Genomic DNA, 12037 nt, shown 5'->3' on the forward strand with positions numbered 1-12037 from the left:
CACATTGGCAATCACCATAAACAGGAAAACAAGGTGAAACAATGACAGTTCTTGACTTTTCCACACACCCCCCTTCATTAGCACTTCAAAATGTTTCATGTCAGTGCTTTTGAGAAAGTTAATTTGCTCTTTATATGTATTATATGTATTTATATGTATTATATATATTATTTATATGTACTATATATACAAGTTGAAATATATTGTATTTCTGTGCCTGACTGGCTCATTTTATCTTCTTTTACAATTGCAGAATTTATGAATACAGAATATCACCCTCCACACTGCCTAAGCAATGCAAATGCTGAGTTGCAGGACAGGGGCTTAGCCATTTGGGCTTAATGCCAAGCAGGCAGGTTTTCACACAACCAAGTCAGTGTGCTTTTATGTCAACACAGGTGGCTACAGCTTCCTAACTTCTCCTTCCTTGGAGAGCTCTCCAGACTTCAGTGAAAACCCACCCACAGTTTCCAATTCAGCAAAGCACAGCACTTGTCACATGAATCAATCCCCCTTGCAGAAGCACAAGCCAAATTAAGTTTAAAGAAAACAAGAGCTGAAGACATTCAGAAGAAAGGCCTCCTCAAGTGTGCTGCTTAACCATAGAATGGTTTAGGTTGGAAAAGATCGTTAATGATCATCTAGTCCAACTCCCCTGACATGGCAGGGGCATCTTCAACTAGATCAGGTTGCTCAAAGCTCCATCCAGCCTGTCACTGAATGTTTCCAGGGAGGTGGCATCTACCACCTGTCTGGGCAACACGTTCCACTTTCACCAGCTTCATGGTAAAAAATGTCATCCTTCTATCTACCCTAAATCTCCCCTCTCTTTGTTTAAAACCATCACACTTTGTCCTATCACAACAGGCCCTGCTAAAATGTCTCTCCTCACCTTTACTATAGGCACCCTTCAAGCACTGGAAGGCTGCAATAAGGTCTCCTCAGAGCCTTCTCCAGGCTGAAGGACCCAAACTCTCTGTCTTTCCTCATAGGAGAGGTGTTCCATCCCTTTGATCATTTTTGTGGCCTCCTTTGGGCCTGCTTTAACAGGTCCATGTGTTTCTTGTGTTGGGGGCTCCAGAGCTGGACTCAGTACTTCAGGTGAGGACTCACCAGAGCTGAGGAGAGAGGCTGAATCAACTCCGTGGGCCTGCTGCCCACACTGCTTTTGATGCACAACGACCTCGTGCAGAATCAGCACATTTCCACAAACAGGCAACTCACAAACGTTCCTTGCACCCGGAAAGGAGAAACCGACAGCACTGGGTACCCCCAGACTTACACCCACATTCCAGCAAGCTGCGCTCGGAGGAACTCCGTCTGCAGAAAGGCACCTTCCGACTTCAGGGAAATGACACAGCCTGTACCTCGCTGCAGCAGACTGCCCGCCTCTCCCGAAGCTCCAGCCCGGCTCCAGCCGCCGAGAGCAGCGGCGAAGGCGGCCGCCCCGACAGCACCGGGCACCACGCGCGACTCCCTTTGGCTCTGTCCTGCGAACTGCAGATCCTATCACCCCCACAAGACGACTACAGCTCCCAGGGTGCTCTGCGCAGCCTCCTCAGCCCCGCTCCCATTAGCTCTGTTCTCCGAACCGCACATCCTATCACCGCCTCAAGACGACTACAGCTCCCAGGGTGCTCTGCACAGCCTCCTCAGCCCCTTTCCCATTAACTCTGTCCTCCGAACCGCACATCCTATCACCCCCTCAAGCCGACTACAGCTCCCAGGGTGCTCTGGGCGGCCCCAGAACCGGACAGGCCAAGATGGCGGCAGGAGATGAAGAAGGGAAGGCGGCGGAGGCAGTGGTGGAACCGGAGGTGGAAGAGCCGCGGAGCTTCAAGGATCTGGTGAGATGGGGTAGAGGCACTTCTGCCCCTGCTGCTCTCTCCTCCGTGTCCCCGTCCCGCGTATCACGCCGGGGTGGGAGGACGGGGAGCTCCTGGCACAAACCCGTGTTGCTAGTTTGTGCCCCACGCCGCACCGCCTCGCTCCGCCCCGTCGTGCTTGCCCCGTCGTGGCGTGGCCCCGGGCTGTGGCCCCAGGCCCGGCGGAGCCGCCGGTGCGGCCGGAGCAAGCAACGTGTGCTGCCGTCCATGCGTCGATCCGCGGGCGTGGTGCGGTGCCTAGGCAGGAGGTCTGGGAAGTTCAGTCTCTGCTCCGGGGAGGTTGGCGTTGCTGCCCCGGGCTGTGCTCCTTAGCCAGCTGCCTGTATTTTCAGTTGTTAACTTGGCCAGCGGTTTTCGTTTTTTTCACGCTCACAGGATGCTCCTAGAGGGGAAAGGAGGCGGTTGAATGTGTATGGAGCAGCCTGCCCTTTCATGCAGTATTGAAGGCCTGATGGGGTTTTTCTTTGCTAGAGACAAGTTTGGTTCTACTGCAGGTTGTATTTAACTTTATGATTTAAGTCTTCTTGGTGATACCTGTTTTCCTTTTCACTAATATTCAGGGAGTGACAGATGTCCTATGTGAAGCTTGTGACCAGTTAGGATGGAAGGTACCAACAAAGATCCAGGTTGAAGCTATTCCAGTGGCTCTCCAAGGTGAGCAGTCTTTCTCTGATCCTGAATCTGGGAATGCCTCAAGAGCTCTATGTGGACAAATGTTGCTGAGTGAGAAGTAGGTGTCAGGGATGAGAGTATTCTCACTTCATTGTTGAAGATCTCTGTCTACAAATAGTCTGTGTTTAGTGAAATATGGGTTTGATAATGCTGTTGTCTTGTGGTTCATATAACCCAAGCCTTAAAACACTCAAGTTTATTTCCTTATAAGACAGTAAACAAGCAACAGCTGCTCTACAGTACTTATCCAGATAGAACCAATAAGCTGTAAACTGACAGGTTTGAGAAATAATAAAGTAAAAAAATAAATCTTTCTTTGAATCTAAAAATTGTATGAAAACCTGTGTACTGACAGAAGTTTAGAGAAGAAGAGGATCAAGATGGTAACTGTACAAACATAGTCACACTCAAAAAAAGGTGCAGAGGTGTTCTGATATTCTTTGGTTCAGCCCTTTATTGTTCTTTACCCTTTATATATCTCACTTTTTCACCTCCTTAAGGAACTCTTGTGCTTTATTGCACGAGTGCTTTAGAGGCTTCTTTCTCTGGTCTAGATTTGTAACAGTTGTTACCTTCTGTGCTGCTCCTTGTAGGAAGAGATATCATTGGACTGGCAGAAACTGGCTCTGGAAAAACAGGAGCCTTTGCACTGCCAATTCTTCAAGCACTGCTGGACACACCACAGCGGTTATTTGCTCTCATCCTTACACCAACAAGGGAGCTGGCTTTCCAAATCTCAGAGCAATTTGAAGCTCTTGGATCTTCCATTGGTGTCCACACTAGTAAGTAGTTTTGTGATATTGGAGCAATTTTCCTGAACACTGAAGTTTATCTTGTTCTCAGTTGCAAAAGAAAAAGTAGAGAGGGTTTGCATGAAGGGATCAACAAAAGCTTGTGATGCTGGAAGGTGGAGATCTGGTCTCTCTTTTTTTCTTGGAAAGAAAGACTGCATGATCTTTCCTTCTGGAGTAGTCTGGAGCTCTTCTGCATTTTATGGCCAAACAGTTAAAGGTACAAGTAGAAGAGACTCTTCCCAATAGTAACTTTGTGTCCAGTGAAATTGCATAGAGCTCTACTCTATAGTGTGATGCAGTTTAACCTTTCCTTCAGACTGTGCTGGCTCTTTAAATATTCTTTAAAAATGTAAAAGCTTTGTGGGTATTTTTGGAATTCCTGGATTTTTTGCTGCTGAGTTAAGCTACAAGGAATAAATTGTATGTGTGGCTCTTCAGTTCTGAAAACAAAATATTCAGGGTCATTAAGGGCTTAATTTAAGAGGTAATTTAAAAGGCCTGGGAAGGTCAGGTGTGCTAAAATAAAGTGGATTCTCATAAAGATAAGTACCCTTTCATCTGTACAGACTTCTTGTGGGTGGCAGGGAGCAGGAAGAAACACTATGGTGACAGGGGATGACTGTCACTACCCTGAGAGATTCACTATATTCTATTTGTCCTGCAGCTGTTATTGTGGGTGGAATTGACTCAATGTCTCAATCCCTGGCCTTAGCCAAGAAACCACATGTTATAATTGGTAAGTTAGTGTGCCGGGAATACAAGGTGTGAATATTATCAAACTGCAGTTGTCCAAAGAAAGAATGCCAAAAGGTTTTGTGCAGTTGAGGAAGTGAGAGTACATCCTTCATTTGTGTTTTGTCCCAGCATCTGAGTACTGGCTTGTTAATGTTTCTAAATTACACACCAGTAACCTTGCTGCTACATGCATATTCCAAAGCATTTCTGCTAGGTTGCCTTTTGCTTGTTTTTTTTCTTTTTCCTTTTCCTTAAGCTGGTCTCCTAAGTATAGCTAATTTATGGTCTGTTTTGCTTTGGTTTTGTTGGTTGTTTTTTTTTTTGGGGGGGGAGAGTGGGAAGGAGGGCATTCTTCAGAGAATCTGATTGCAGTAGGCTTAATTCAAAACAAAGATCTCTTTTTATGAGAGTCCTTTCCAGAAAGCAATCTGCCTTTGCTTCTCTTGGGCACATAATTCAGTTTCTTTAATGGATGACTCTCTTGCCTTACTGGATCTTTCCTTTTGCTTTCATTACAAATTTGGTCCTGGGATGCATTCCTGTGCAACCTGCCATAGATTCTATGGTCCTCTTCTGGCTGGGGGGTTGGACTTGATGATGTCCTGAGATTCCTTCCAACCTTCTAACATCCTGTGATCCTGTGATTTTGTTGGTAGCAACCCCTGGCCGTCTGGTTGATCATCTGGAGAACACAAAAGGCTTCAATTTACGAGCTCTGAAGTTCCTAGTGATGGATGAAGCCGACCGGATCCTTAACATGGATTTTGAGGCAGAGGTAGAAATCTGCTAAAAGAAGAGTTTGAAACACCAGAATGAGTCACATAGTATGCACTCAGATGTTTACAAACTGGAAGACAGGAGGTTCCACCTCAACATGAGGAGAAACTTCTTCATGGAGAGGGTGATGGAGCACTGAAACAGGCTGCTGCCCAGAGAGGTTGTGGAGTCTCTTTCTATAGAGACTTTCAAGACTCATCTGGATGCATTCCTGTGTGGCCTGCCCTAGGTGATCTTGCTTTGGCAGGGTTGGACTTGATCTTCAGAGGCCCCTTCCAATCCCCACTATTCTATTGTTCTATGTCTATAGAAGTTAATAACAATTTTTAACTAAGCTATAATAATGGCACAAAGCCCTATGGTGGAAGTAGAACATTGCTGAGTTCTGCAGAGCACTTGCAAGACAGCAGAAGACATTTTATCTCAAATCTACTGGTTCCTCTGGAGCTTCTGACATTGATGTAGTTACTGTAGAACAGGATCATACGCACATTCCTGCAGGAACATTGCCTGATATTTGACTGCTATTGGACTTCTGGAATTCGCACTGCCTAATCAGCGTACACCTTTAGAAGTGGGGAAATTTGTTCCTGCTGTGACTCTTAAGTTGCACATGTACCTTACTCTTCATTTGGGTAATTATTATGTTTGGAGGAGGCTTATGTCTTGCTTGTTGTTGCATTCAGCATTTCCATTCTGTTTTTACAGGTGGATAAAATACTAAAAGTGATTCCTCGAGACAGGAAGACATTTCTCTTTTCTGCTACCATGACCAAGAAGGTGAGAACAGCGTATTCTGCTTTAATTCTCCTTCCATCAGGCTCTGCTGTTGACTAGATAGTATCATACAGGTTTCTGAGAAGATCTTTGCCCATTGAGTGCTAATTACATTGACCTTCCCAGGTGCAAAAACTCCAGCGTGCTGCTCTGAAGAATCCTGTTAAATGTGCTGTTTCTTCCAAATATCAGACAGTTGAGAAACTGCAGCAGTACTACATTTTCATCCCCTCCAAATTCAAGGTAATGCCACTTCTGTTTCTTCCCTCTTCTGGTTGTGTCTTGTCTTGCTGTTCCCACATCTGCCAAATACCTTGTCATTTTCTCTAGCTTATATTTAAGTCTTTATTGTGGTATGTGTTTCGGGTTTTTGTTGTTGTTGTTGTTTTTTTAATGACCCACCCCTCTCTTTTTTTTTTTTTTTTTTTTTCTTCTCTGTTTCTTTACAGGACAGCTATCTGGTTTATATCTTGAATGAACTAGCTGGGAACTCCTTCATGATATTCTGTAGCACATGTAACAACACTCAGAGGACTGCTCTGCTGCTCCGCAACTTGGGGTTCACTGCTATTCCTCTCCATGGGCAGATGAGTCAGGTATGGGCCAGCTCCACAGAATGGAGCAGACAGGAGACCTGCCACTTGGGAAATGAGCTTCACCATACTCAGGCCTTGAGCAACCTGGTCTAGTGGAAAGCGTCCCTAAACCCTAACCCTTCCAACCCAACCCATTCTATGATGTGACAATACCATGCAGGAGTATTTCACAGCTAAGTGGACTGGACTGATCCCTAAAGATTTAATGTGAATGCTGCCACTGATTCTGTAGTAGTTCAAAAAGAAATGAGAGAACTGGTGAGAGGCCTTGAGCACAGCCCTATGAGGAGAGGCTGAGGAAGCTGGGATTGTTTAGCCTGGAGAAGAGGAGGCTCAGGGGTGACCTCATTGCTGTCTACAACTACCTGAAGGGAGGTTGTAGCCAGGTGGGGGTTGGTCTCTTCTCCCAGGCAACCAGCACCAGAACAAGAGGACACAGTCTCAAGCTGTGCCAGGGGAAGTTTAAGCTTGAGTTGAGGAGAAAGTTTTCGTGGAGAGAGTTGTTAGACATTGGGATGTGCTGCCCAGGGAGGTGGTGGAGTCACCATCCCTGGAGGTGTTCAAGAGGGGATTGGACATGGCACTTGGTGCCATGGTTTAGTAGTCATGAGGTCTTGGGTGACACGTTGGACTTTGATGACCCTTGAGGTCTTTTCCAGCCTTACTGATTCTGTGATTGATTGTTTGGTTTTGGGTTTTTTTTGAGTAGTTTCTTCCCCAGTTCTTCAGCACAAGTATTTCAACAAGAGCATCTTAACCAAAATGAGCATTATTCTGTCATTCCCTTTTTGCCCTTCTCTCTTCCAGAATAAACGGTTGGGCTCTCTAAACAAGTTCAAGGCAAAGGCACGTTCTATTCTGCTGGCTACTGATGTTGCAAGCAGAGGCTTGGACATCCCACATGTAGATGTGGTGATAAACTTTGATATTCCCACGCACTCTAAGGTGAGCTAATCTGTGTGCCACCTGAGAACTGTGGTCACGGGGAGGCATAGTGAAGCTTTGAAAGGAACAAAGGCACTTCTTCTCTGATTCAGCTGACTGGAAGTTTAGTTCACACTTAAAAGATACATCTGCAGTTGAGTTGGTATCTCAGTTTAGTTGGTTGACCTCATCTGGATTGTAAAACTGACCTCATAAGTGAAGAGGTGAACTGAGGCACATTGCGTGCCCTTATTTCTGTTCAGATTATGGGTTTTGACATTAAAGGGCTTTTTGACTTTGAAAATAGTTTTAACATACTGCTGGTTTAGGGTAATCCATCTCTATTCTTGTGACCCACATTCACATGCCTTCACATTTTAAAAGGACAACTAAAAATTGTCCTATTAGGCTCAATGAGGCTTTAATGAACAGATGCCTTTAATGTTTCACTTGCATACCACAAAAGCAGAGCAAATTGAAAAAAAAATGAATTACAAACTCTTACCTTGTTGAAAGTACAGTATTATCTTAGGGGTGTGACTTTTCCCCAGCATTCCATCAACATGCTTTTCAGGAATCGCTGTTGTTCCTTACAACATCATCATCAAAGATACTGCATACTGCAAAAAGAAGAATGCTGCTTCTTTGGAAGATGCTGCTTTTGACATTATAAGTTAAAAAAATGAATCATTACAGTTTGTGTGCCTCTCCTTGTCTAACCATGTTGCAGAATGCATCCTTTCTCCTATTGTTCCCTTTCTTCGCATACTTCCTTTCTCTCTGCATGGAGAAGGGGGTTATTTTAATTTCCATAATGCAATGTAGAATCTGGAAAATGGCCTAGAACCATATAAAGAGAAGACACTTAACAGATCAGATGCTTCCAGATTGTTTTCCCTTTTGCTGTGCTTGCCAAATTTAAATCTGCTTGCCAGAGGGTTCGTCTGGAAGACAGACTATGTAGAGCACTAGATCCCAAGACTGAAAATGCAGGCATTGGCTCACTTTAATACTAGCTTTCCAAGTGATAGTTCATGAGCAAAGTCATGTATCACAACTTTTGTCCTGCAGTCTTGAATAATTAGAGATGCCCTTCTGCTTGAGGAAGACTTCAAATGTTAAAACCAAAGATACGCCCCCATAAGCCAGCATCTTCTCAAATGCCAATACTGTGCACAGTCCTGAGTATTTAATCCTGGCTGTATATGTCTTTCCATTTTCCTGTTCTTTTTCTAAAGAAAAAGGATATGGGCTGGTGTCTCCTAACTTCTTTTGTGTGTTTGGTGCACATATCTTATTGCTTATCAAGAAAATTGTTTTCAGGATTACATTCATCGTGTTGGGAGAACAGCTCGAGCTGGGAGGTCTGGCAAATCCATCACCTTTGTCACACAGTAAGTGTTCAGATGTGGCAGACTTAATCTTCCCAGCTGTATCTCAGAGCAGAAGACATCTGATTTCATCCTAAGTGAAAGGAAAATGCTGCTTTTTGTTTTGAGGTGCCACTTGGATTTATTTAGTTAAAGAGGAAAGAATTAAAAGCCCAGGGTGAGGAGGAAGAAAAGTCTAGATAAATTCTAGAAGCAGTCATGTAATGAGCAGAGCTGTTTATAACTTGATTGTATAATACATTAGACACCATTTGGAGTATTGCATCCAACTCCTGGGCCCCAACACAAGCAGGACATCAAACTGTTGGAGCAGGTCCAGAGGAGGGCCACAAAGATGATCAGAGGGCTGGAGCACTTCCCTTTTGGGGACAGGCTGAGAGAGTTGAGGTTGTTCAGCCTGGAGAAGAGAAGGCTCTTGGGAGACCTAATAGCAGCCTTCCAGTACCTGAAGGGGGCCTGTAAGAAAGAAGGGGAGGGGCTTTTTACAAAGGCTTGTAGTGATAGGACAAGGGGCAGTGGCTTTAAGCTGGAAGAGGGCAGAATTATACTGGATATTAGGAAGGAAATTACAGTGAGGGTGATGAGGTACTGGAACAGGTTGCCCAGGGAAGTTGTGGATGCCCCCTTGCTGAAGGTATTCGAGGCCAGACTGGATGGGGCCTTGATCAGCCTGCTCTAGTGGAAAGTGTCTCTACCCATGGCAGGGGGTTGGAAATAGATGTTCTTTAAGGTCCTGCCCTTTCTATGATCTTTATGACATATAATGCTGGCTAAGTAAATGTGGGGAGGTTTGGATAAACACTGAAATATTTTATTTAGTCTTTTCCAAATACTTTAGACAAAGATGAGCTGAGTAAGTCAGTGAAGCCATCCCAAATGATGGCTGCAGTTAAGAGTTGCTTGTGAGACCATCAGGGCAAGATAACAATATCTGTGGGCTAGAGATAAAGGGTGATACCTGTGGGTGGTGATATCTGTGGGTGGTGACAGCTGAGGCAGTTTGAGGAGGGCTGCTTTAAGCTGGTGTCTTGCCTTTTCTCAGGTATGATGTAGAGCTCTTCCAGCGCATAGAACACCTGATTGGCAAGAAGCTGCCAGCATTCCCCATGCAAGAGGAGGAGGTTATGATGCTGACGGAGCGTGTGGCTGAGGCCCAGAGATTTGCTCGAATGGTGGGTGCTGCCTTTTTGTCCCTCTGCTTGCTCTTGGAGTCTGAATTTGCTCAGGTGCCAGGACTCTTTGTCATTCCCTTGATTACCTTGCAGGAGCTGCGGGAGCAGGGAGAGAAGAAGCGATCTCGGAAAGGTGATGACGACGACACAGAAGAAGCTATTGGTATCAGGAATAAGGTGGCAGGTGGGAAGAAGAAGAAGAGGAAAGCCTAGTTCAGTATTTGGACAGACATTTACATTTTTCTCTTTATGGCTACGTGAGCTTGGTGAAAACAGTCTACCAAGCCATCTCCAGTGGATTTTTTCATGACTGCTTACGGAATTGGGTAGTCCACCTGGAAAACATCTTCTGCTTCACCAGTTACTGACTGAACTTGGCCCATTGTAGCTCCATGGAACCAGTCTTCCTTTCAGAGCCACCAGACCATCATCTCTGGACCTGAAAACAGCTGTAGCCTTACCCTGCTCGTTCACAAAGAGGTGCAGCATGAGTCTAGCTTTCCCATTGCTGCAAGCTGTCTGTCTGCCCAACTCAACCTGGGGTCAGATTGGTCTGTCAAAAAAAAAAAAAAAAAGAGAAAAAATTTAAAAGAACTGAGTTTCCACAGCACAGCTGTGATGCCCTTGCCTTGGTGAAAGGACATATGAAGTGGAGAACTCCAAATATATCTTGCTTAATTTTAAAACTACTTGGTTTTCCTTGTCTTGTCATTGTTGTGTTCATTTTGAGTATCAGCTCTGCCAGGTTTTCTTCTTAGGACAATCTTAGCCATTCAGATGTGACATCAGTACCTTAGCTGTGTCGGCTAAAGAGTGACCCAGCACGGAGAGAACCTATTATGGCTAGATTAGGTTATTCACTGCCTGAAATTCAATCCAGAATCTTGTAACGATTGACAAGGAGAGGATTAGGTTTCGGTGGTTTGGGGTCTTTTGCCTGAATCTTGTAGTACTTAAAAAGCACCACAAGAGGGCGGTATTTAAGCAGGAAAGCAACTGTGCTGGGTAGTGAAGAAAATTTCAGAGGCTGCCTGCGTTTCTCTCTCTGTCTTAGGCAGAGTTCAGTGCTGTGTAAGCAGACTCTTGCAAGAATGGGGTAAGTATGGGATACCTTCATATCAAAGCAGAAGGTTAGTGCTAGTTTCCTTAGGCAATAAAAATTCTCATAGTGGGCACTCAGCTGGTAGGCAGAGAAGGGTGAGAAGCTACTTTGTGGAACTTCTCATGGTGGAAATTGGATGTTTGCTAGAACGACTCAAATGGGATTTTCTGCTACATGAAAAGCTATTCAAAAGATGCCTTTTTTTAGAAGGAAATGGAAAGCAGAAACTACTGTAGTAGTCAAGATGAGCACCATGGTTACTTCATAGCATCATATGCACATGTATGCTAGTCAGAATGCTTTTATACTTTTGTTTGGGGCAGCACATTTTCCAAAAGTACAAGAAAAACTTCATGAGAAGCAATACTTCATGTCCTCATGAGGAACAAATATCCTCTCTGGTATGAGAAGAGTGCCAGTGTTCTCACAATGTCCTTTTCTTCTTTCCACCAGCAATTTACTCAAATCTCTTCAATACTCACCTTCAAGTTTGACAGCTCTAAAGCAATCTAAGATGAATGGCAGATAAGTAAGGGTACAGATCTTGGGTATGTTGACTAAGAGCATTCTTTCAAAATAGGAACAGTGTGTATCTCCTGTGAGTTCTAGTGCAGAGGCAGGGGTGAAAGCCCAGTGCTAACATCATGTGAATTCTAGGTGATCCTTTGGTAATTATCCTCACATGTACAAGGATACAGCCCTAGAATGCACCTGAGAGGGAAATGAGATGAGGGAACTTATGGGTGGTTATGCAAATGGTCATTCCTCATGGAGCAGGGGAACTTCCTGATTAATCTCCCCTCTTGAACAAAATTTCTTACCCTTCACAAGCAGGAGAGGGTTGGCTCTGCTATCGGTAAATGAAGATTAGCTCCCTCTGAGGCTTCTGGGTCTCTGGAAAACCTCTTGGTGTTATTTCCAGCTATGTAATGAGTGGCATTCAGAGTCAACCCTGTCAAGTGCTGTGAAGGGCAGCTTTACTGCTGGAGGAGGCAGGGGTCATTCATTTCAGAAGTAGTATTGGGCTTTCTTTAATAGATTGGTGGAATCTCTAGCATCAATCTGTGCTTTCCTGCATAGAAGGCTGCAACAGCAGAGGGGATCTGTGTTGCCCCTTGAATAGGATTCTCTATACCTCCTGCAGCTGCGTGAATAGCTCGAGAAGTAGAGCTGCTGCTTGTAAAAAGCTGCAGAGTCTCCTTGGGTGGAGT

General features: G+C 44.7%; 1 protein-coding gene across 1 annotated transcript; it reads left to right on the top strand.

Annotated features, from left to right (window-relative positions):
- The first annotated feature begins 1763 nt into the window (after window positions 1-1763).
- On the top strand, window positions 1764-10024 carry DDX47 (DEAD-box helicase 47). Its single transcript, XM_054386735.1, has 12 exons — window positions 1764-1847; window positions 2447-2540; window positions 3152-3340; window positions 4017-4088; window positions 4744-4862; window positions 5573-5644; window positions 5768-5884; window positions 6091-6237; window positions 7045-7182; window positions 8485-8555; window positions 9595-9724; window positions 9818-10024. The coding sequence occupies exons 1-12, from the start codon at window positions 1764-1766 to the stop codon at window positions 9935-9937; spliced, it is 1353 nt and encodes a 450-aa protein (XP_054242710.1). The 3' UTR covers window positions 9938-10024.
- The last annotated feature ends 2013 nt before the right edge of the window (window positions 10025-12037 follow it).

This window comes from Indicator indicator, chromosome 14 (assembly GCF_027791375.1).
Source record: "Indicator indicator isolate 239-I01 chromosome 14, UM_Iind_1.1, whole genome shotgun sequence".
Classification (NCBI taxonomy): domain Eukaryota; kingdom Metazoa; phylum Chordata; class Aves; order Piciformes; family Indicatoridae; genus Indicator; species Indicator indicator.

Coding starts and splice junctions, on each gene's coding strand:
- DDX47 (XM_054386735.1), top strand. CDS start 1,764: ATGGCGGCAGGAGATGAAGAAGGGAAGGCGGCGGAGGCAGTGGTGGAA. Junction 4,089..4,743: donor GAAACCACATGTTATAATTG/GTAAGTTAGTGT, acceptor TTTTGTTGGTAG/CAACCCCTGGCCGTCTGGTT. Junction 5,885..6,090: donor TCATCCCCTCCAAATTCAAG/GTAATGCCACTT, acceptor GTTTCTTTACAG/GACAGCTATCTGGTTTATAT.